Source organism: Magnolia sinica, chromosome 3 (genome assembly GCF_029962835.1).
Source record: "Magnolia sinica isolate HGM2019 chromosome 3, MsV1, whole genome shotgun sequence".
In the NCBI taxonomy this organism is placed as follows: domain Eukaryota; kingdom Viridiplantae; phylum Streptophyta; class Magnoliopsida; order Magnoliales; family Magnoliaceae; genus Magnolia; species Magnolia sinica.
Genome location: NC_080575.1, coordinates 118482526 through 118507997, shown reverse-complemented (window position 1 = coordinate 118507997; position 25472 = coordinate 118482526). Strand labels below are relative to the sequence as shown.

Below are 25472 nucleotides of genomic sequence, written 5' to 3'. Positions count from 1 at the left end.
CTCTATGGCATGGTTCACTTGAGCTTTGAATATGCTTCAATTTTGGTATCAACCCCTAAAATGAGCTCGAAAAATGGATGAACAGCGTGGATAAGCCACATATATTTATGGGGGGCCCGACAGAGTTTATTCAGTATAATCAGTATGCAATCCGATTTATGATAAAAACATCGTAAGTCTTGGTGGGTCCATAGAGCACCAAGCCGACGTCGCTACTAGCAGGGTCAGAATACGATCCGCGTCCTCAACGTTCATTCACCGAATAAATGACTTCAGTGCAAGGAGCGGTGCAATGTCTACTCGCGAGAGTAGCCATCCAAATGACACTATTCTCATCCTGGCCATTCATCAGGTGGCACTCACATGTCATGTTCCACGGCCCAAACTCTGGCCTAGACCCGGTCATGATTAGGCCACAAATGTATTTAGAACCCAAGCAATCGGCCAAATTCTTTGAACTGACCATTTGCTTCATACACGTGTGGTCCACCTGACTATCCGGAGGGCCCAATATTCTGATGACTTAACATACACTGCGGATCCAACCTGATGAACGATCTGGATCTCCTACACTTGTCAGATATTGATGAATTCGTTTCATGGGCTCACGTTTGGGCTGTACACAAACCGAGTTAACCCGGTTAGCTCGCTCGGCTCTACTTGAAAAAGTTTGATTCGACCCGCCGTTTGAAACCGAGTTAGAGCTGGGTCAAGCTGATTTTTTGAGCTCGAAAAAATTTTGAACTAAGTTTGAGTTTGCCCGAGCTCAACTCAGCTCAGATCAAACCCAACTTGAATCGAACTCAAAATGAAACCAATTCGGTGACTAGATTACTTTAATAATGATGTTGCTCACCAATTGTTTGATGAAATGACTTAACAAAATGTGGGGCCGGTGGCAAAAAAGATAGATATATATATATGTATATGAAACAAATACTTTTTTATATTGTTTTACATGTTGCTTAGAACGTGTTTGATGAAATACTTATAAAACTATTGCCGCTCTTTTATATACAAGATTTTAAGGTACAGTTCAAGTATTCGTGAAAATGTTGTACAGGCACACTCAACTTGGCCTCGATTCAAACTGGCCCGACCTGCTGACCAAATCGAGTCAACCCGGCCTGTCAGGCCAGAGGACTGAGCCAAGCCGAGTTCGAGCTGGGTCAGCAAGTAGCCGAGCCAAGTTCGAGCTGTGCCAAGCTCGACTCAGCTGGACTCGTGTACACCTCTAGCCCACGTGCCCAGTGACCCAATGATTAGAACCGTCCAAATTGTGGACTCTATGCTACCGGACTATGACAGGAAATTCTACCATTTTCGACGTGTTTAAAACCATGGTAAAACAATAAAAATTAATGGCTTGCTTTAGAAATCAAAAGAATAGGATCATTACTGAAGTATGACTATAGGAATACGGGATAATGGCTGAATTATGGCTAGTAAACTAAAAAATGGACTGTTCAAATAATCGGACCAACTCCGCAAGTGGGCCCCAGTGAATGGCGACACGCTGGATTCTGAGACGCAGTACAGGCAAAAACGAACTAGATATTGGCACGTGTGGAGGAGGTTGGATTGATTGGGATGGATACTCGCACACATCGTACACGCATTATCCGCGCATATCTATATCCTTCGAGTCTCCATTGGCTGCTTCTTCTTCTTCTCTCCCATTCCCATTCCCATTCATTTATAAAGAATTTCCATTAAAATTTCAATTCTCTTTGTGAAGTGGGAAAAATCGATTCTTTCTACTTTCCATTCCGGAGAATTTCCCTCTTCTTATAGCTCTTTTCTTCTCTAAGAGAGCTTACGATCTGAAGCAGAAGCAGATCTTTGAAGATGTTTTACGCCGTACGCCTTTTCCTGGTGTCGTTTCTTGTATTGAGTTGCTTTATGACGTTTGGATCTGCAGCTACTCGGCTGCCTGATGATGAAGGTATGCTTTTCTTTACCTAAAAACTCCTCTTTTTGTCTGAAACGTCCTGTTTTTTCGCATAATCAGAACCGTCCATCTTCCAGATGTTAGCTTGAATGTCTATGATACAGTAATGGCAATGAATGCATGACCTCGGCCATTGATTTCGTTTTTAGCTAATGTTCTCCTGAAAGTATTTTTACTCAGTGCTTCAAATTCACTCGGACATGTCGATGTTCAGAAGCATAGATTCCGTGCAAGTTTATTGCTGAAGCTCACGTAGTGTATTATTCGAAAGATGGATGGTTCCGATCGTCTGATCATCTCTATATGTGTGCCCCAATGAGTGCTTCTGTAATTTCATCCAAAAATATTCAGCGGCTTCTCTATTTTAATAAACAACATGTTAGGTAGAAATTATATTATCGAGGAAGCATGATCCGGTGCTTATCTTTCGCTTTCGATTCAGTGAGTCTCACCTTGATCAATCCGGACCGTTGGTTAGGTTGGCGCTTCGTTTTATTGCCTATGTCTCAGCTAATCATTTCGACTGGAATGGACCCATCGAAAGAATGCTAGCTACAGATATGGAAAATTTTCTACATCTGTTTGGCGCTCCCAATTTGAAGCATCCTGACCGAAGGTTAGGATTGTTGGGTCGAGAGGATGTTCGGACATAGGAGGTACTACGTATCTGACGGTCTGGATCTATCAGGATTCCAGTCCACTTTACCCAGTACAAGTCGGCATGATCATGATCTATCCTTTTTGTAAATAGATGCCAGGTCGTAATAAAAATTGGTGTTTTTTTTTTTTTGAAACTCTAAAATCCGTTTTTTTCCCTGGTATGAGCAAAAGATGGGTTGACCGTTGACTTTCTCGTGTTCATTTATTAGAGACCGGTTAGTGGCCATAGCATCCTCAAATGGAACAAAATTTACGGTGCATGGGAATTTTAGTCATTTCGGGTAATCCGATACTGGGTCTAGAGGTGTACACGAGTCGAGCTTGGCTCGGCTCAGCCACTGGCTGACCCCAGCTTGGCTCGGTCCCAACTTGGCTCAGTTCAGTCAGTAGCTCGGGCCAATTCGAGCTGAGATTGAGCCAAGTTTACCCGTGCAACATTTTCACAAATACATAGATTGCTCTTTTAAAATTTCATTTCATGTAAAAAGGCAACAATAGTTATACAAGTATTTCATCAAACACCTTCTAAGCAATATAAAAAAAAAAGAAAAGAGTATTTGTTTCATATACATACCTTCCTTGCCACTAGCCACACTTCGTTGAGTCATTTCATCAAACACTTGGTGAGCAACATGAATATCAAAGTAATCGAGTCATCGAACTGGTTCGATTCAAGTTGGGTTCGATCCAAGTCGAATCGGGCTCGAGCAAGCTTGAACTCGATTTGAAATTTTTTCTAGCTCAAAAAATCAGCTCAACTTGGCTCGAACTCAATTTCGAACCGAGTTAAATCGCACTTTTTCGAGTTGAGTAGAGCAAGCTAACCAAGCTAACTCGGTTTGTGGATGGGCTTTTGGTCCTGGATAGCTTTCAGTTGGGATTGGGTTGAAATGCTAGGTCCAAGGGCCAGGTTCAAGCATAAAATTTAGGCCTGATTAATTACTGGGCTAGGCTTGGGCTTTATTTAAGAGCCCAACCTGGCCCATATAGTATTTGAAGGGAATTTTTGTCGTACATGGCATCCTTAATGAACATCACATATCTTTCACATAAGCCGACTTGGGATGTGAATAATCATCAGGAGCTGGAGTTTGCTCTATTTATATTAGCCTGTCATGGGTCTAGGCTAGGTCGGGTCTAAACTTTACTTTGCAGGCGGGCTTGGTCAGCCTAGGCTCAGCCCAAGCTCAGCTCTTGGTAATTTTGCTCCGAAGTAGGGTAACTCGAAGGGAGGAATTATATGATACTTTATAACTCTATACAGCGCAGACGAGTTTCTCAGGTCTGATGAAGCACATAATCCTAACCGTCTGGATATTATGGATTGAGTAAATGTTAGGTACGTGCATAATGTGAGAAGTGTACTAAGTGCCAAATGCCCGAAACTGTATTAAGTCCACGGATTGTTCAGTTGGCTCTATTGTGAAAGGATAGTGGCCCCAAATTTACATAGGTTGGACAATCCCATCCGTTGAATGACCTTTGAGTTTTATACATGAATAACAAGAAAAGGTCAACCAATGGACAAGATTCAATTGGTGCAAGTCTTTTGAACAGCCAGTTAGGATCATCTAACTAGCATGCAGTTCAGGCTATGGTCTTTGGGCAGTAGGGCCCACCAGATGAAAGGTCCAGTCTTTGGGCAGTATGGTCCACCAGATGAAAGGTCCAGATCTTCCACACTTTCAAATAAGTAAATTATACTCAATGGAATTGATATATGTTCCATCTTGATGATTATTAATGCTTAATCAGAATGGCTGATATCCTTTTTTAACCGTTTGTTTGTGTCATTTTAAATGTGATTAGTGGAAACACTTAAACAAATCGCAAAAACGTTGGGCAAAAATTGGAACTTCGGCGTGGACCCTTGCAGTGGAGAATTAGGGTGGACCACACGTAACCCCGTGAAAGGGCTGGAGAATAGCGTCACATGCAACTGCTCATTCACCAACAACACCGTCTGCCATGTAGTAAGCATGTATGCCTCGTTCACCTTCTTTCCTGCTTTGTTCAAATGCCTGTGTCCGCACCTTCTAGTTCTATATACTGACAGTGGGTGGGGACATATCTCACACCTGATCCCAGGGATTTTAACACCCATTTCAAGTAGTGGTGGGGTGGGCCTCGGCTTACGCTGGTCCTGGGTCAATATTTACGGTTTACGCTAAGCCTAGCGTCAGACTGGCACAGCAGGCCTGGGCCTGAAAATTAATAAGATCCCTACTTCCCACTTGAATCTATCTAATCTATGCATTGATGAAATGGGCCAGATATGCACAGAGGAATAGACATAGACAGTTAAGAGGACCAGAATCAAAAGTCCACTAACTCAAGATGCATGGGCTGCCTAGTCAAGGATTAGAATGATATTTGTAGGCCAGGCTAGGTTCGCCAGGCAGGCTAAAATCCTTGAGCCAAAGCCCAGACCAAAATTGATCGGGCCATTCAAACAGACCCAAGGCCAGGCCACGGGCCAAGGTATTGGGTTCAAGCACTTTCAAAATCCGGATGGGGCTTGTCAGGCCGGACAAGTCACCCGGCCCATTGCCATCCTTAATTGCAAGATGGGCATTTCAAAATTCAGTAAACGGGTGGGAGATATGACTGTGCACGTGCTTTTATTTGCATCAGCCCCAATCCATGGTGGCAGCTTTAGATGCACCATACCTTTAAAAATCCTCATTGGAAGATCCTAGCCACCAATTCGAGACTTCTCTTACTTGACCATCTACACCAACTTCGGGAATGGAAAGCTAGGATTTTCCTAACGTTGACACTTTTGGGGAATGGACAGCCGGTCCAAGATACCACTGGTTTGGATCACCGAACCGTTGGAGACCCTGGATTCAAATGCGGCTCTTACTGTCGCCATTGTCGGCTTCGCTAGGCCTGACATGTGCCCGTCCGGCCCGCTACAGCCCTTGGAGATTGGATTGTATGGTGTCTGTTGCAAATTACAACGGTATTCTAGTCATTACCTAGTCTATCTTGGATTGCAGAGTTCTGAAAGGCCAGAATCTTCAAGGCGTGCTTCCACCGGAACTCGCCAAGCTTCCTTACCTCCAAGAACTGTAACATCTCTCTCTCTCTCTCTCTCTCTCTCTGCACTTTAGATGCTTCCAGCGTCAATTCCTTAAAACTACGCTCAACTGTAACCTATCATCCTCTCTTCCACAGCGATCTCACACGTAACTTCCTCAACGGTAAAATTCCTCCAGAATGGGGAGCCATGCCATTGGTGAACATGTAAGCACTTTCACCACTACGGTTAACTTTAGCAAATGAAAGAATGGTTTTTCTAAAATTAACATTGGGTATGTCATTGCAGTTCTCTTCTTGGGAACCGCCTATCAGGGCAAATCCCAAAGGAGCTCGGAAACATCAGCACTCTCAGGAATCTGTAAGCTTTGAATTTCCTTTGGAAGAAGATTCTAATTCCAGTTATCATTACTTATTTGGGAATTTTAGTGGAATTAAATGAAATTGGATCTTTCAGGACCCTGGAAGCCAACCGCTTTTCTGGTTCTCTTCCTCGAGAGCTTGGGAACATAGTCAACATAGAACGAATGTAAGAGCTTCCTTTCATCTATTAACTCGTTTTAGGCTTCTGTGTGCATTTATAATCAACATGTTTCTTTTGAATTTTTATGTATTTCAATCATTCACTGATTAATTTGCTAAAAATTACAATGATCAAATAGTCCTAGTTGTCTGACCAAAAGCAGGACCCATGTGATGGATGGTGGTGTGACTGTTTCCATTGTAATCAACTCAGATCATCCATTACACTAGCCATTGATTATGGTTAGGATCACCCTACCAAAGTGATTTCTTGAGAGGGATGGGCAATCAAGGTGGGATGCATGTGATGGTTGATCTAAATCAATATTCAAACGGTCCAATCAAAATGGATTGCCCATTTTCCTAACCAATGAATGGACAGTTAGATCATCCGATCAAAGTGTTTTTTAGAGGGATGGGCAATCGAAAGTGGGACCCACATGATGGATTATCAGTGATTGGACCATTTGTACTCTATGGATTTTCCATTACCCTAGCCATTGACTGGCCAGTTAGAGAGAGAGAGAGAGAGAGAGAGAGAGAGAGAGAGAGAGAGAGAGAGAGAGAGAGAGAGAGAGAGAGAGAGAGAGAGAGAGAGAGAGAGAGAGAGAGAGAGAGAGAGAGAGAGAGAGAGAGAGAGAGAGATCCTACCAAAGGTGGGAACCCTGTGAACCCGTGATGGATGATATAGATCAACAATCAGATCATTTCTAGTACAATCAATTTGGATTGGCCATTTCCATAGACAATTAAATCATCCAATTAAAGTGACTTTTGAGAGGGGTGGCCAATCAAAGGTGAGAACACTGGATAGTTGATCTAGAGAAATAACCAGATCATTTTTACTATAATAAATGTATCATCCATTTCCATAATCATTGTTTAGATGGTTAAGATCATCCAACCAAAGTGGCCTCTTGAGAGGGATGTGCAATCAAAGGTCCCAATTGATATGATGCATGATTTAGATCAATGAGAAAACCAATTGTAGTATAATTATCATGAACCATCCATTTCCCATCCAATAAATGGCTGGTTAGATCATCCAGTCAGAGTCATTGAGACGATGGGCTATCAGATGTGGGACCCACATGATGGATGGTCCAATCAAGGGTGGGAGCTTTTCTTTTTATCGCCGCATGGCCCAACTGATGGAACTATTGGATTTTTCACATGTTTAACATACCATTATGTGTGTGGATGGTATGGCCTGATGTGCATGTGGGCTAACATTATTGACAAATTCTAGTCTTATGTGTCTATCTAGTTGTATGATGATAAATTCTAATGTATATAAATCAATTCAATTCCTGAAACAGAGTTCCAGGTCCACTAGACAAAAGAAATCTGATCCCAGGAACAGTGTTTAGTTCAACCTAATAGCAAATCTGTGATCTCATTTCATACTTTGTGTTTTCACATTTAAGTATCTTTAGAATCGGCACCTTGCTGTTGCATTTTTATGTATTTTGGTTATTTGGTGATCATTTTGTGATCGCATTGTACAAAGGCTTTACAAAGAGATCATAAGACCCTTCTTTATATGTGTTTTCAGTTTCTGGATCTTTTTAGATTTGCATCTTTCTTTAGTTTTCTCGTGTTCTGATAGTGCTATGCTTGGAATCTGTGACTGCATTGTTGGAAAATCTTACATAGAGAGCACAAAGGCCTCTGTTTTTGCTCTATTAATGGTTTTGGCTTTTCAGTGGTCTTAGAATTTCCATGTTCTTTAGAATTTTAGCTGATTTCGATAATTCTTTGCTTGGTTTTTATGATTATGTTTCAGAAATGTCAAAATGTCTTATATAGAGAATGTGATACCTTTCTTCCTTACGCGTGTTTTGGCCTTCTTGGTCAATCTGGGATTGGCATATTTCTTTAGAACGTTAGCATATTGTGATCAATGCTCTGTTTTTGTGATTGCATTGCAGAAATGTCTGACACGAGAGATCCTCTTTATTCTTTAAACATATTTTCCATTCCTAGGTCATCTTGAGAGAGCATTCTTTAATATTCTTTAAAATCTGAGGTTATTCTGATAGTTTAATGCCTCAATTTTTGCTTTGCAGTCTAATTTCCTCAAATGACTTCACAGGAGAGCTTCCGCGGACACTTGCTAATCTCATGAACTTGAATGATTTGTAAGTTTTTCTAATAATTTTCATATATTTTCTTGCATAAATAGTTGAGCAATTGTTCAAGACTAGAATCATATTTTTCAATTTTCATATTTTTGTTCTCTTTTGGCATACCGCAGTAGGATAAGTGATAACAATTTTACTGGAAAGATCCCTGATTTCATCCAGAACTGGACAAAACTCCAAAAAGTGTAAGCATCTGCTCTTCCAATCCAAGTTTCTGAGTTTCTTCAGAGTGGAAGTTTTGAATTTCATTTGTTATGACTTTATCGTGTTCAAATTTCATCAATCACAGAGCAATACAAGCCAGTGGTTTGGAAGGACCTATTCCTTCTGGTATTTCACTTTTGGAAAACATGTCTGATATGTAAGTAAAGCCTTCTTAATTTGTATACTGAGTGGCTTCGTGTAACATGGAAATTTGCATTATCACCAGTTAAGTAAAAGGCAATGAAGGGATCTGAATTTGTTGTAATTAGTCCTCTCGGAAATCTTGATATGCAGGAGGATCAGTGACATAAATGGAACAGGCTTTCCACCACTAAGTAGAATGAAAGGAATGAGGACACTGTGAGTCGAATGCTTATCTCTGTCTTCATTATGAAGCTAACATTCCAGTGTTATCAAATTACATAAATGTTTGATTCTATTTTGCAGGATATTGAGGAATTGCAATCTTTCTGGGCCAATCCCTTCATATATTGGGGAAATGAAACAGTTGAAAACCTTGTGAGTCCATCTTTTTCTTGAAATTGTTCTTTGCCAGATTTTAGGCTTCTTATTTGTACTCAGTGATTTTTTTGGAAGGCTTTATTTTCACGTTTCAGTTGGTTAATGGGTTATAAGATGACTTTGCCTAGAGGAAAGAAAGCTGTTTTTTTTTTTCTTTTTGTCTGATGATCTTGAGTTCTGAGTCCCTTGATTGGCACCACTAACTGGTTTCCTTAACTGCAACTTCCCTTCCCAAAAGAAACAAGACAAAGGATGGATTATCTCATCATCATCTAAGTCTTATCCCAACTAATGGGGTCGGCTAAAGGTTGGATTATCTATACCATATATAAAGAAAATACTTGAGTCGCAGCTTTCCAAAATTGTCAATATACAAGTTCCCCACTATTAACTTTCAGCTTCGTTTAATCTGTGGACAGTATTCTAAAAAGGAATTTACAATGGTTTCCTAGAACAGGTGGAAAGCATCTACCAGTAGATTCATTCTTGAGAAGACACGTTTACTGAATGAACAAATGGGAAATAAACAAATTTGAGTATTGCCACTTCTTCTACATTTGTTGGTCCATTTTTATTCTTTTTTAACTCAATGAATTGGACTCTGCAACCTTTGAGTGGACTTAGGAATTGGTCCCTTCAGTATCTGTTTCCAAGCACAACTTCTGAAAATATCTGCGTTCTCCATATGTGCCATTCATGGTGATCCTAGCCTTCTACTGCTGGAAAGTGAGCCAATAATATGTGGTGGTGCTTTTCTCCTAACACGTCTTTTATTTCATGAGTGGCTATCCTCATTGACAGCTTTAAGCTGCATGGAAAGGTTTCGCACATGTGACTACTTATGTCTTAACTGTTTCTCTGTATTTGTTAGTGGTACATTTCACCAACAATTTGTTTCGGTTGTTCTTATAGTAAAATTCGGTATAGTTGGAAATGCATTTTTTCCTTGCCATCAGCACCACAATCAATTCAAAGCTTTAGTGCTGGAACATAATGACATGTTCATTGTCTTGTGATTTTTCTTGGCAGAGACCTTAGCTATAACAAATTATCGGGACCGATTCCACTCACCTTTGATAACCTGGCAAAAACTCAATTCATGTAAGCAACCATGTTTCTCAAAATATTTTTTACTACAGCAGATCTCTATGATAAGTGTTACGGTGCTATTAGAAAAAAACTGTTTAATGACAACATGTTTCCAATGTGGCTTTTGATTAGGTATTTGACTAGCAACTTGCTAACGGGCGATGTGCCAGATTGGATGCTGAAGAAAGGAAAAAACATGTACATTTCTCTTCCTGCACTCTTGACATTGGTTTCCATTCAATTAATCTATTGGGATTTGACATTTGCATGGCATTAGCTATCAGACGTAATAACATGGCATTGGCTATCAGACGTAATAATCAACTCCTAACTTGTCCCCAATCTTTCTTAATGCATCCTGTATCCTTCTGGCTAATTCTGATGCTACTTTTTTGTCTTTAATATTCTTGAAAACTAACTTCTGTAGATCATCTTCGACAGATGTTTCAGACATGCCAGGGAATTGTTATGAAAGGCAAACTAGGGTGTGTTTGGTTGTATCGCCAAATTTAATTTCCATAAAGTGGGACTTAAATTGGAACTTGGAAAGAACAGAACTGCAATTTGAGGGCTACTTCCTCATTATGAATACTAGGAGACATAGGCAATTTTCTGCATTTCCTCTTGATTAAACTGAATATTCACAATTACTCAACTAACAGAGTTTTATTAGTGATGTAAGTAGTAGCAGAAAATCCTTCCATAAAAAAAAAAAAAAAAAGGATTTGAGCTACATGGAGACGTACAAAAGATAAAACCTCTTAATCGTGCCAAAGGAAACATGTGGAACCTAATCTTGATCAATACAAGAAAGGTAGATTTTATGATGAGTGTTACCTGGAAAAAGAAAATGCATGATTTTGGCGTAGTATCAGATTATTGCTTTCATCTTATCACAGCATACGGTTTCTCTTATTGGAATCTAATGTTGGACTGCAGTGATCTTTCTTACAATAATTTCACGGTGGGAGGCTTTGCACCACGTGAATGTCTACAAAGAAATGTGTAAGAATATTTATGTAATTATGGCTTCTTTACAGTCTGTCTTCTCGTGATTTCTTATATTCTGCAGCTGAAATTTTCTCTGTGTTTCATCAGCAACTTGTTCGGGACCTCGCCAATGCTGAACAATTCGTAAGCTTCTGATGTTCTTATTGTAAAATTGCAAAATGAGTTGTTAGAGATGGTCGTCTGTTTTGTTGCTGCTGCTTCTGTTCATCTTAAAATTATGTAAAACACCATTGAATATAATCTTATAATGCTTACTCTTGACCTCATATTGATCTAGGAGTGGAGTTGTTCCGTGCTTGAAGAACTTCGCTTGTCCTAAAAGAGGTATATAATTATGGGAGTACAACATGAGTACCTCGAAATTTGTATTTTGTTCACATTATCTGTCTTTGGTGTTTCTCTTTGATGTTTTCTTATTTCCAAGTTATGCAACTTCTGTCATCTGTGACTGGATCACCAACATGAATGGATTGATTTATAGAAACGCAAGATGAGACGATTAAGGACAGATTTGATAAAATAAATCTGGAAGGATGAAAAAAATTGGTGAAATACATGACGATGGAAATTCGCAGTAACTTCTTCACTTCTTGGAAGATGTTAATTCCATTTAAAGCCCCCCCCCCCAAAAAAAAAAAAAAAAAAATCTGCCTGGATTTTATGCATACTTCATTTGAAGTAGCTCCTAATGCAGGGGCATTTTCACTCCGGGTTCGAGTGGGGTGGCTTGTGTGAAGCAGGGGCAGACTCGGGGTGGGCAGTGTAAGTAAAGAGATGCAGAAGCTTTTCTGTGTATTTGAGACAACCCAATGGGGTTGAATATATGGATATTACAATCATCTATACAAGGAAAGAATAAACGCAGAATTCTCTATCTATAGAAACAAGATATATAAGGTATGGATATACAAGGTATGTGAGCTGTCTAACATCCCCCCTCAAACTAATACTGGTCATCGACGAGTAATAGTTTGCCAACAAGAAAAGAGTGACGTGCAGATGTGAGGGACTTGGTGAGAATGTCAGCAATCTGATCATGGGATGCCACATGTGGAAGAGAAATGAGCCCAGACTGAAATTTCTCGCGGATAAAATGACAGTCAACTTCAATATACTTCGTCCGTTCATGAAAAATCGGGTTAGAGGCAATCTGAATTGCACTGAGATTATCGACATGGAGTGGAGTGGGATTCTGTAGAGGAAAGCCCAAGTCTGAAAGAAGTCCACGTAACCAGACGAGCTCACTACATGCAGCTGACATCGCCCGATACTCGGCTTCTGTACTCGATTTGGAAACAGTGGCCTGCTTCTTACACTTCCAAGAGATGAGAGAAGTGCCAAGAAAAACACAGTAGCCAGTGGTAGATCTTCGTGTGAGAGCGCATCCAGCCCAATCAGCATCCGAATAAGCACAAAGATCCAGAGTCGCCATGGAGGAGAAGAACAGAGATCGATCTAGAGTGCCACGAAGGTACCGTAGGATGTGCAACACCGCAGTCATATGAAGAGTCCGAGGAGCAGAAACAAACTGATTGACGACTTGGACAGCGTAGGCAATATCAGGGCGAGTCATACTTAAGTAAACCAGACTCCCAACCAGACGACGGTATAAATTGGGTTGTGCAAGTAGATTACCATCGTCACGGCCATAGTGAATGTTAAGTTCTAAAGGAGTCTGAACCGTCTTCTGATCCGTCAATGATGTCAAGGCGAGAAGATCCTTGGTATATTTACGCTGGTTGACCAGAATCCCACGGTTAGAACGCGAAAATTCAAGTCCAAAAAAGTATGTTAGATGGCCGAGGTCTTTCATCTTGAAGGATGCTTGCAGAACTTCCTTTAAAGCTAAAATGCCAGTAGCATTGCTACCAGTCAGTAGGAGGTCATCAACATAAACTAGAATAATAACAATGCCGTGAGCAGTGGTGCGCAAAAATAAGGATGGGTTATGACCACTTTGAGTAAAGCCATCACCCGTAACAACATCGTGAAAGCGTTGGAACCATGCCCGCGGTGCCTGTTTGAGGTCGTACAGGGCTTTCTTTAGGCGACATATCTTATTGTTAGGAATTAAAGAGCCAGGAGGAGGTTTCAAATATACGGTTTCTTGGAGGTCTCCATGAAAAAAGGCATTTTTCACATCCATCTGAGAGAGTGGCTATGAGCATCTTGGCCACAGGAGAGAAAGTCTCATCGTAATCAATTCCGTATTCCTGTTTGTATCCCTGAGCGACAAGTCGAGCCTTGTATCGATCCAATGAGCCATCAGACTTGAGCTTGACAGAATAAATCCATTTGCTACCAATTAGCTATTGGTCAGCAGGTCGAGTGACAATGTCCCATGTATGGTTATCCTTCAATGCCGCAAGTTCTTCTGCCATAGCCTTCTTCCAACAATTATGAGCGGCTGCCTGAGAATATGAAGTAGGAATAGAAACAGTATCCAGAGTAGCATTCATGGCAGACATAGAGCATATCAAGCGATCAGGCGCTCAATGTTCACGAGCGGAACGACGTATCGAGGTAGGTTCATGATCCGCAACAGGTACAGTAGGTTCGGGTTGAGTAATAGGTGGTGGATCTATACGTGGTCGACGTGAGTAAACCTGCAACGGATGAGGGAGAGTACTCGAGGCAAACGGAATTTCAGGAAAAGTGGTTAGACCAGAAGAGTTTGGAGTGTGCAGAGGAAGAGGAGAGGAATGAAATGCAATATGTTTAAGAAAAACAACATGTCGTGAAACCCGAACACGACGAGAAACAGGATCATAACATCGAAAACCCTTTTGAGTTTCTCCAAATCCCAAGTACATACATTTGACTGATTTTGGAGATAGTTTATTACGTTCACGTGAAGCCAAGTGAACATAACAGATACAATCAAAAACACGGAATGTGGAATATGCAGGAGGTAAGCCGGTGAGAACAAAGTAGGGAGATTTGCTGTGTAGAACTTTGGTTGGCATCCGGTTAATCAAGTAGACTGAATGTAACATGGCTTCCGCCCAGAAGGAATGAGGAACACCCATAGCTGTCATCAGGGTGTTGGCAGTTTCAACAATATAACGATTTTTCTGTTCAGCCACCCCATTCTGTTATGGAGTATCAGAACAAGTGGTCTGATGAATAATCCCATGACTTTGAAGAAATGTACGATATTCGGTTGAGAGATATTCCCCCCCTGAGTCAGAGCGAAGAGTTTGAACTGCAGCCTAAAACTGAGTTTTCACCATAGAGTGAAATAACTTGAATTTTTCAAAAACCTGTGACTTTGATTGAAGAAAGTAAATCTAAGTGTACCGTGTGAAATCATCAATGAATATAACATAGTATCGTAATCTAGAGAGAGACATAATTGGTGAAGGACCGTAGACATCCGTATGCACAAGTTCAAACATAGAAGATGATTTTGTAATACTTAAAGAAAAGGGAATACACTTGCTTTTTGAAAGACAACAGGAAGAACAAGAATAATCCAAATCATTTTTATTAAGAGAAATATTCCCTAACATGCCAGATGAAATTAACTAAAGTAACCGATCAGAATGAGGATGACCCAGGCGAAAGTGCCACAATTTCCACAATTTATTTATTGAAGTAATATCTGATGAAGATGGAGAAAAGAAACAACGAGCCGGAGTGACAGATGAATCAAAGTCCAGCACGTATAGACGACCATGCCGCCTACCCTTCCCAAGTACCTTCCCCGTTGCCAGATCCTGCACAAAACAACAGTTGAGAAGAAATATGACTAAGCAGTTATTGGATGTGAGTTGACCAACTAAAATTAAATTGGAGGAGAGGTTAGGGACAAGAAACACATCACGAAGAGTGAATTGACGATGAGCAGAAGGAGAGAAAGTCAATGAACCAACGGACTGAATAGGTAGTCTAGTGCCATCCGCAGTAGAAATAGCCTGATTGCCGGTGCAGGGACGAATGTCACGAAGATGGGATACAACACCGGTCATATGATTTGAAGCACCCAAATCAAAGAACCATGTAAGAGATGGGGATATACCTGACATATCGGCCGCAGAAAGGGCCTGAACGATTTGTTGAAGCATCGCAGGAGTCAACGGAGATGAAATACCTTCAGCAAAAACAGTAGTTGGAGAACCACTAACAGATGGCTCGGAAGAAATAGTGGTAGTAGTAGCAGAAAGAGCACAACCACGGCCATGACCACGACCACCACGGCCACGGCCTAAAGAAGATGCATAGGCACGTGTACGGCAGTCCTAAATACCATGATCAGTCCGTCGACAATAAGCGCACCATTCTTTGCATTGAGCGATAACATGACCCACTTTGTTGCAGCCGCGACAAATCAAATGAGTGGAACCACGTGTTGGTGTCGTAGTAGACACAGCAAGCACCATATCAGATGACCCCGGAGTTGAGGAAGGAAGAGAGAGAACCTTCAGTCGTTGTTCCTCAGCCAATAAATCATTAATAATCGAATTCAATGAAGGAGGAGGGCTACGGTTCAAGAGAGCAGCCCGATAATGCTCAAATTCCGGACGCAGCTTCATAAGAAATTGTCGTACTTGCGCACTCTCGCGCATAGATTGGAATATCTTAAAGTCATGAGGAAACGTTAGATCCATCATAGCCATCTCCGTCCAAATAGTGACAATTTTGGAGTAGAATGTTGAATACTGTCATCACCCTGAGTAAGGTTAATGAGATCCTGTTCCACGCGGTATAACCGGGCCGAACTACTCTGTTGATAAATTGTTTGGAGGTACTCCCACATTGCCTTAGCAGTGCGATGAGGTGTGAGGCCAATAGCAATGGACCGATCGACCAAATCAAGAATCCAGGTAATAATTCGTCCATTGTTCATGTCCCAATTAGCTAATTTTTCGGCATCTATGGAAGTGGGGATAGAAATGGATCCATCAATGAGTCCCCACGACCCACGACCCTTGAGGAAGTTCTGGAAATGGATGACCCATAGAGAATAGTTGGTACTATCAAAACTACAACGTGGGGCATCTGTACGTGATGAGTTCTTGTCCCTTGTTCTGAAGTAATTTAAAATACTCAAAGAGTTGCAGCAGAAGGTGTAAGATGTACTGTACAGCAGGAGATACCCAAGCAATTATAGTTTCTGGATCTGGCCGAATAACACAACAACGACAACGGATTTGAACAGAGACAGGATTCAGACAAGAAGATCTGGAACAGGATGGAACAACAGCAGTAGTAATAGGTTCGAACAGCAACAGTTATTCTGACAGTAGATCTGGAGCAGCAACGGGTTCGAACAGTAGCAAGGTTTGGATGAGCAGATCTAGGACAGGACGAGCAGATCTGAAGCAGAGGGATCGCCGGACGACGCAGCAGGGGTAGCCGGATGACGCAGGAGCGGTCGGATGCGTAGGAACAGTGACCGGACGCAGCAGGGATGACCGGACGATGCAGCAGGGGCAGCCGGATGATGCAGGAGGGGCAGCCGAATGATGCAGGGCGGTCGGATGCGCAGGGATAGTGATCGGACGCAACAGGGATGGCCGGATGATGCAGCAGGGGCGGCCGGATGATTCAGGAGGGGCGGCCAGACGGTGTAGGGGCGGTCGGATGAGCAGGGGCAGTTGCCAGACGCAGCAGGGGTGGTGATCGGACGACGCAGGGACGGTTTCGGATCAGGGAGGCTTTGATACCATGTAAGTAAAGAGATGCAGAAGCTTTTCTGTGTATTTGAGACAACCCAATGGGGTTGAATATATAGATATTACAATCATCTATACAAGGAAAGAATAAATGCAGAATTCTCTATCTATAGAAACAAGATATATAAGGTATGGATATACAAGGTATGTGAGCTGTCTAACAGGCAGCCTATGTGAAGCGGGTGGCTCATGCGAGGCGAGGGGTGTCTGACCTGGGCTATGAGATAAAGGGATTGATTCACTACACTATCAGTTCAAGCTTTTAGAGCAAGTGGTTAGTTGTCTTGCGTTAGAAGTGGTATCGGAGCAGGAGGTCCCAAGCTCGAGTGGGGTGGCTTGTGTGAAGCAGAGGCACACTAGGGGTGGGCAACCCATGTGAGGCGAGACCCATATGGAGTGGGGCCCACGAGGGGGTTTGGCCGTGGCCTGTGTGAAGCAGGGGCACACTCGGAATGGGTGGCCTATGTGAAGCAGGGGCACACTCGGAATGGGTGGCCTGTGTGAGGCGATACCCATGTGAAGTGAGGCCCATGAGGGGGGTTCGACTAAGGGCCTGACCTAAGCTATGAGATAAAGGGACTGATTCGCCACGTTCTATCAATTCGAGCTTTTAGATCAAGTGGTTAGTTGTCCTACGTCAGCTCCTTTATGCAAGAAGGTTTGTTGGCTTGGATCTGGATTCGTTTAAACATATCTGGATTTGAAATTTCAGTACAAAAAACACAGAAATGTTGCAAAAAAAGAAAGAAAGAAAAAAAACAAAAAACGAGAGAGGACAAAGTGGGAGAATTCCAACGCATCTTCTGGATATGCTAAGTAGAGTTCTCTACAGCTCATCCTAATTCGAATTCCCATCCTAATATCATTCAACAACTCATTAATGCAGGGGCATCACACCGGGCTCGAGTGGGGTAGCCTGTGGGATGCGGGTGGCTCGTGTGAGGCGCGGGCCCCACTTGTGAGAGGTGGGTAGCTCATGTGAGGCAGTACCCGTGTAATTTGGGGCTCACGAGGGGGGTTTGGCCAAGGTCATAACCTATGAGATGTGGGGCCTGAGCAATGAGATAAAGGGACTGATTCACCATGCTCTAACAGTTCGAGCTTTTAGAGCAAGTGGTTAATTGTCCTGCATCAAATTGGTATCAGAGTGGGAGGTCTCGTGTTCAAGACTCCTCACCGAGGGTGATTAATGCAAGGGCATTTTCACACTGGGGGATGCAGGGGCGTGTTCTCCTCATTATTGATTGCCCAGAAGCTATACTCATTTTATGAGTTTAATAAATTCAAAGTTGCCGACGTCTGCCTAAACTAGAGATTTTCACTACAATTCTGAGAATTTGTTAAACTTCTCTTCAGAAATAAAATGCTTAAATATTGAACTAAACCTGGTTAGGCTGTTATAGCAGCCTAATTGAAATAGCTAGCTTTGCTGTTTTTTTCTTGATAGCATTGGATTAACATCGAACTTGTTCCCTCTCTCTCTCTCTCTCTCTCTCTCTCTCTCTCTCTCTCTCTCTCTCTATATGCATTGCAGGTCGTTTTTCACTGCATATAAACTGTGGAGGAATGCAAGCTACCAACGGGAGCATCACATACGTAGAAGATCAAGACGATGGTGGCCCTTCCAAATTTTTTATAAGTTCTAGAGACTACTGGGCATTTAGCAGCACGGGGAACTTCTTGGACAATAATGATGACAAAGACATCTACAAAGCATCAAATATATCTATACTTTCTTTTCCCAACTCAGAGTTGTACATGACGGCCCGGCTCACTCCTCTTTCCCTCACATATTATGGACTATGTCTTATAAATGAGAACTACATTGTGAACCTTCACTTTGCAGAAATAAAGTTCACAGCTGGCAATAATTATAGCAGCCTCGGAAAGCGCATATTTGATGTTTATATTCAGGTAGGTAATCACATTTTTTGAGATACTTTGACGATGAAAACATTGGGTCGAGCTAAATTTGTTTATTGCAGGGGAAATTGGTTCTGAAGGATTTCAATATCGAAGATGCAGCTGGTGGGCCTAATAAACCCATTGTGAAGTCCTTTCCTGCAGTTGTGACAACCAACACCTTGGAGATCCGTTTCTATTGGGCTGGAAAAGGCACATCAGGCATCCCTGAAAGAGGAATCTATGGTCCTCTCATATCTGCTATTTCTGTTGATCCTAGTATGCTTCTCTTCTTTGTCCTCATGATATCTGTCTTGTTTTTTTTATTGGTAAAATCTGTATCACTTGAGTTATGCAAGTGTATCCAATTGTGTATTTTGGCTTACCACTGTGCTATGGAGTGAATATGGGTTCAGTTCGCTATTTTTTATTCTTTCTTTTTATTATTACTATTATTATTATCATCATCTTTACATAATTTACTTCAGTAGTACCATCCATTAAGCCTGGTTGCTCAATATTTTTCTGCATGCAGATTTTGTACCTCCTTCAGAAGGTGGCAAAAAGATATCTGCTGGTGCTGTGGCTGGCATTATAATTTCTGCTTTGTTTCTTACTTTCTTGATTCTTGGTATTCTTTGGTGGAAAGGCTGCCTGAGACAAAAAGACACCATGGACCAAGGTAAGAACAATTTAATTGCAGTCCTAAATCATCATCATCATAGCCTTGTCCTAAAAAAACGTATGTCAACCATGTAAACGAAGAAAAGGAAAAAGAAAAACAGGGATATACTATTCTGTTCTGCTTTACCTTGATTGCTTACAATGAATAAATGCCAATTGTTAAAGGAGGTAGGTGTTTTTGTCTCTCTTTTAAGAAAATAGAAACCATCTCCCTCCACTTCACCCCTTCCACTTTGCGCACTTATTGACAATGATCAACTCTAGTTTTGATCCCTTTCACAAGATTTATTTTTTAGTAGTGTTTGATTTTATTTTCTATGACTGCAATAAGCATGCACAAACATGTAAATTAGTGCATTTATCCAGGAATGCAGGAGGAATTGCTAAATGAGAATATAATTTTTAGTGTCAAACTATTTGTAATCTAGTGTTTGAATTAATCAAAAGCCAGGGTCCTGGCATTCCTTGGGAAAAGGATCATTGTAATCATCTGTAGGAAAAAGGATATTTCAGTCAAATAAGTGATAAGATGAGGAAAGTAGAATTAGATGGTTTGGTCATGTGTAACAGAGACCAAGAACTGCATCGGTTAGAAGGTGTGAGTCGGTACAAGTTGAAGACTCTAAAAGGGCAAGGGGAAAGCCTAAAGGACCTGGGTGGAGGTAGTGATAAAAGAGTTGATGACCTATGGTCTAATTGAAGTTATGGCCCTTGGGATCCGGAAAAGGATTCATGTAGCCAGCCCTAATTAGTTGGGATTAATGTTTTCAATATTGGTATCGATGGATGTATCGCACCCTTGGGATATGGAAACATATCGGTTATTGCATGGGAAATATTGGATGTATCATGCAATTTTTCATTGTTTTTGGGAAACATTGGGAAATTGGTTGAATTTGTCATTGAAACTTCAGGAAATGTTTTGAAAGACATCAATACACACGTAGAAATTGAAAAGAACACAAAAAACAAGTGCACATAATAAGTTTCCTTTGTATAATGTCCTAAGCTATCCGTTGTCTGACAGAAGTGATGTAACTATATTGAAAATCAATTTGTATCATTTATAAATTGAAGAAATGGATTAGAAGTGGAAGATTTGACAAAAAATGGATTTTGTTATTTTATTTTTTTTTGAATTATTTTATTTTATTTTATTGAAAACCTTTTAAACTACACTCTCTTATCTCTAAGTTTTCTTCTTGGACAGAACTTAGAGGTCTTGATCTGCAAACTGGTTCCTTTACCTTAAGACAAATTAAAGCTGCCACTAACAACTTCGATCCTGCAAACAAGATCGGTGAAGGTGGTTTTGGATCTGTTTACAAGGTAATTCTACATAAACACTAGCTATCTTTGATCTATTGCATTCAAACTGAATGTAAGCATCTTTTCCCTATTAAGGTCATTTAGAGAACTTTATTGCTCTAATGTAGGGTCTACTAGCAGACGGCACTGTAATTGCAGTGAAGCAGCTTTCTTCCAAATCAAAGCAAGGGAACCGTGAGTTTGTGAATGAGATAGGCATGATTTCTGCTTTGCAACACCCCCATCTTGTAAAGCTCTATGGATGCTGTATCGAAGGAAATCAGCTATTGCTTGTATACGAGTATATGGAAAATAACTGTCTTGCCCGTGCTCTGTTTGGTATCATTGCTTCTCCACCTTTTATAATTGATGCCATGATGTGTACTCTGTGTGAATAAAATGCATAAATGTATTTCTGATTTTTGTTTTTGGATATCTATAGGCCCAGAAGAACGTCAGCTGAAATTGGATTGGTCAACAAGGCAGAAGATATGTGTTGGTATAGCTAGAGGTTTGGCATATCTCCATGAAGAATCAAGATTGAAAATTGTTCATAGAGACATCAAAGCTACCAATGTACTGTTGGATAAGGATCTCAATCCTAAGATATCTGACTTTGGTTTGGCGAAGCTTGATGAAGAGGAGAACACTCACATCAGTACTCGAATAGCTGGAACCTTGTGAGTGGCCACGGTCTATCTTTATTCACGCTGTTTTGATCATTTCTAGTTAATTTAAATTGTACTTTCATACTTTGGATAATTATCTTTTCTTCTTGGTGTAAACCAACAACAATATCAGCATTTTGGTAAGCCAGTGAAGCTGATTATCTTGGAAGAGTTTCTCCACGGCTGAATTGCTGCAAAATTTTAAGCCCAGATGGGAAACCAATGAATGAAAGATATTAGATGGCGAGGAACATGCAATTTATATATGGATTGCAGATCAATGTGGCCTGGGTTGTCTCGGTACTGTGGCTTTTCGGGGCTATGTGGCTGAGCCATGGTCCAAAAACCGCATTGATTCAGGCAGCTTACTTGGTGGCCAATTGACCAAGAATCTGATGGTTAATATTGTCTTGCTGATGTGATTTTTTGTACACTGGCCCAGCTACAGTGGGCTCCCAATTAACGGTGATCTCTTAACCGTGTACAGATGTGCCACTTGTATGCTTGTACCTTAAGGTACACCAATTTTTATGTACCTCAAGGACAGAACAGTCTTTCCTGTTCTATTTCATTTTCGAGCACTGAGAATCAAGAATGTCTTGTTCATTGTCTGAGAGCTAACCGTCCTTTGCCGAACTCACAAATTTCAAATATATTTTGGGCATTTGATAGTTGATACTTTCAAGTATCGAGACGTCTCCTCGAAACTATCGAGCATGTTGATCCCCTAATGAAGAAACAGTTTCCTGGTTACTTTTAGAAAATAATTGTTTTTTCAGACATAATAAAGATTACATGTTAGCCTTTTTGGCCTCATTAATTGTATAGAAATGGCAATCTAAAAGTGGGTATTGTTTCAATATAACACTGTAGACTTGGGCAGAAACACACATATCAAACTACCCTTGGCTCGATGTGATTCAATACAAGCAAGATGTAATTCAATAATAATTGCTGTTTTGCAGAGGTTACATGGCCCCAGAATATGCAATGCGGGGTTACCTGACCGACAAAGCAGACGTTTACAGCTTTGGAGTTGTCGCTTTGGAAATTGTGAGTGGGAAGAGCAACATCAGTTACAAGGCAAAGGAGGAATGTGTTTATCTTCTCGATTGGGTAATTTGAAAGATAGTTTTAAAATGTGAAAACATGGCTTGATATCCAGCTGGGTCAAGTTGACTTGAAGACTCGATTCAAGTCGACTCAATATTTAATAGTTAATTTGGCAATTTAATTACACTATAATAGAGGTTTAGAATAGTATGAATATAAAAATATGCAGTTTAGAACACAACACAAATTCATGGTGAGCTGGCAAATGCTGTTTGACAGCTTAGTTGAGTTGGTGGGATTGAATTGCTCCACCAGCAATTTTCTCTGTTTTGTTTTGTTTATTAATTACAAGTCTCAACTCAGGCGAGTGACTTGGTTGAGTCATTTCAAGTCGACCTAGTAGATGAGCCAACTCAACGAGTCTGAACCAAGTCTGAATCCTTTCACTTTTTAGCAAGTTTCATACTGACTCGGCTTGATTTCTAGTTGAGTTGACTGGGCCGAGTTTCGAGTTGAGTTACTGAGTTTTAGAACTATAATGTGAAACTCCATCTTGTTCTTTGAATTCCAGATGTCATTATTTTTTAGTATTTTTTTAATATAAATTCATGTGATTAAGGTTGATATAACTTTGATTTTATGTATAGCAACCCATGAACACATTCTTCTTTTTCTTCTTCTTTTTTTCCTGTCCATGTTGTAGGCATATGTTCTACAAGAGAGAGGAAAGCTGATGGAGCTAGTTGATCCAAAGTTGGGAACGGATTTCAACAAGGAAGAGGCAATGATGATGCTTAATGTGGCAATCTTATGCACCAATTCATCTGCTGTACGCAGGCCCACTATGTCAGCTGTTGTTAGCATGCTTGAGGGTCGAGCCGTTGCTCGGGACCTGATCTCGGACCCAAATGTCTCTGAAGATGACATGATGTTCAAGGCCATAAGGAGCAAACAACAGCACGAGATCCATAGCCAGAGTGACAGCCAGAGCCAGAGCTTGTTGATGGATGGGCCATGGACTGGCTCTTCTACATCCACCCCGGATCTCTATCCAATCAATCTGGATTCGCAATATTGGAAGGATAGAGAATAGAAAAGGGTATGTTGTTTTTGGTTCCCGTTTATCTTATAGTCAATAATTTTCTAATTTCCTTGAAACATAGTGGAGAACATGGGTCCACCAACTTGCATAAACATTGTTACACAGTAAAAGTGTGTGTGTGTGTGTGTGTGTGTGTGTAGCATATAAAAAGTCTTTGATTTGAATGAAGAGAATGAGGAAATGCTTCCTAGTTTTTACTAGTTTGAAATTTGTTAGAGTTCCGTTGCATGGTTTTTGCTACTCTTTTCTACTTGAGCCTTGTATTGTTACTTTGCATCTCTTTCTGAGATCTGCACTTCGAAAACTATCATCCATGCTGATCCACAAGCAAAAAAAAGGTGAACTGTGGTTTTGCCTTTTAGAAAACTGTATTTCTTGTTTGAAATTCACATGATTCACTCTGTCATGCTTGTTATAAATCAAAACCCAAATTTTCTATTTTATGGGACAAATGGTCAACCAGGCATGTGTATCCTTCGGAGTTTTATTTATTTATTTTTTATCTACACCCACCTGAATGATGTTTTTACCATCTTGTAAGAAAGGGTATGGAGTCTTTTGAAGTATTACTGAAGGTGGAAACTATTGATAAGTTGGGTGTAAAGTGTGTAGCTTGAATAATTTTTTGGAAATTTTAAAAAATGATATTAATGTAATTAAAAGAGTAAGATAAGGATTAAAGAGTTCTTTTTCTTTTGTGCGCCCTTGCTAGCCTGATAGTGATAATTCAGCAAGTGCTATGTGTTACCTCACATCCAAACTATTCAAATATATGGCCCCAATGTAGGTGGGACAGAGCTCTAAGATCAGATTAATTGGAAGATGTTAAGCTCTAACTAATGGACATTTGTTTGTTGAGTTCTCACTGTTTACTATTTTCAATTCAACCATCTTTCATGACCCATTTACTGTGAGGTCCACGATTTAGACAGTTCGGAATGAGGATGTATGCCACCTGTGCAATTGCTGTATACATGCATATGGCTTCTCTCTCTCTCTCTCTCTCTCTCTCTCTCTCTCTCTCTCTCTCTGTTTTTAAGTCATTACATTGTCCATATGGCATGTACACAAGGTGATTAGACTCAATCTAGTGTTTTAAAACCTGGATGAGCCACATACCAGAAGGCAAAAGGATTATAATTACACAAGTAGCCATCCTGAAAGTGATTGGTGATCTACATTCATTGCAATTTTTGGCCTATAGCCAATCCGGAGTACATGTGAAGTGTTCGGTGAGGACAAAACTGTATAGAACTATGACCATCACATGGTTTGCATTCATCACCATTTTATATATAGATGGTGGTGATTCTTCAATGATTCCATATACAAGTGGCATGACATCAATCCAGACCATACAAGTTTCATGGAGAGCTGTGGTTGGAACGTAGCCTGTATATCACATTAACGAACAATCCTAAACCATCCGATTGATGGCCAACAAATAAATGTTAAAAGTAAAATTGTTAGATATCCAATTCAAATGGTTAAAAGATAATTTGATAGTCAGGGATGTTCATCGTATGCTCCATCATTGACCAGACTCACCAACCGTTCAGATGGTCTGCATTACCACACATGTATACCACATGTATGTAAAAATCTATTCCAATCACCAGTTGAGTCACTCCATTTTATCTGTAGGGCCTAAAAATCCACTCGATCCATGATTCCAACTCATACGAAGAAAAATAGTAATGATCACCCTCCAAACTGGCCCATTTGAATCATTCATGGGCATAATTTTTAGTGCCGAGGTTTAAATTTTATCTTTGCATCTAACCATTGGAATGGAATTCATATAATTATTATAGTGAGCCCTAAAAAATATAGGGTGGTTGACGCAGGGGAGGACGTGAGGTCGAGCACCGTCTTCCTCAAGAGGATAATTATTCCGAATCCATGGAACTTCTCTGGACTCTTCACAGAGAC

General features: G+C 40.7%; 1 protein-coding gene across 1 annotated transcript; it reads left to right on the top strand.

Annotated features, from left to right (window-relative positions):
• Positions 1-1669: 1669 nt before the first annotated feature.
• Positions 1670-23740, top strand: LOC131240938 (probable leucine-rich repeat receptor-like serine/threonine-protein kinase At3g14840). Its single transcript, XM_058239497.1, has 24 exons — positions 1670-1945; positions 4421-4592; positions 5614-5685; positions 5792-5860; positions 5943-6014; positions 6111-6182; positions 8245-8316; positions 8433-8504; positions 8609-8680; positions 8818-8883; positions 8971-9042; positions 10075-10146; positions 10267-10332; positions 11074-11139; positions 11233-11268; positions 11423-11469; positions 18358-18737; positions 18809-19004; positions 19261-19407; positions 20620-20738; positions 20846-21056; positions 21160-21397; positions 22351-22501; positions 23142-23740. The coding sequence occupies exons 1-24, from the start codon at positions 1849-1851 to the stop codon at positions 23529-23531; spliced, it is 3027 nt and encodes a 1008-aa protein (XP_058095480.1). The 5' UTR covers positions 1670-1848; the 3' UTR covers positions 23532-23740.
• Positions 23741-25472: the final 1732 nt, after the last annotated feature.

Excerpts from the sequence above, each read along its gene's own strand:
- LOC131240938 (XM_058239497.1), top strand. The coding sequence starts at position 1,849 with ATGTTTTACGCCGTACGCCTTTTCCTGGTGTCGTTTCTTGTATTGAGT. Across the intron at positions 1,946-4,420 it reads TCGGCTGCCTGATGATGAAG|TGGAAACACTTAAACAAATC; the intron begins GTATGCTTTTCT and ends AAATGTGATTAG. Across the intron at positions 5,686-5,791 it reads CTTCCTTACCTCCAAGAACT|CGATCTCACACGTAACTTCC; the intron begins GTAACATCTCTC and ends TCTCTTCCACAG.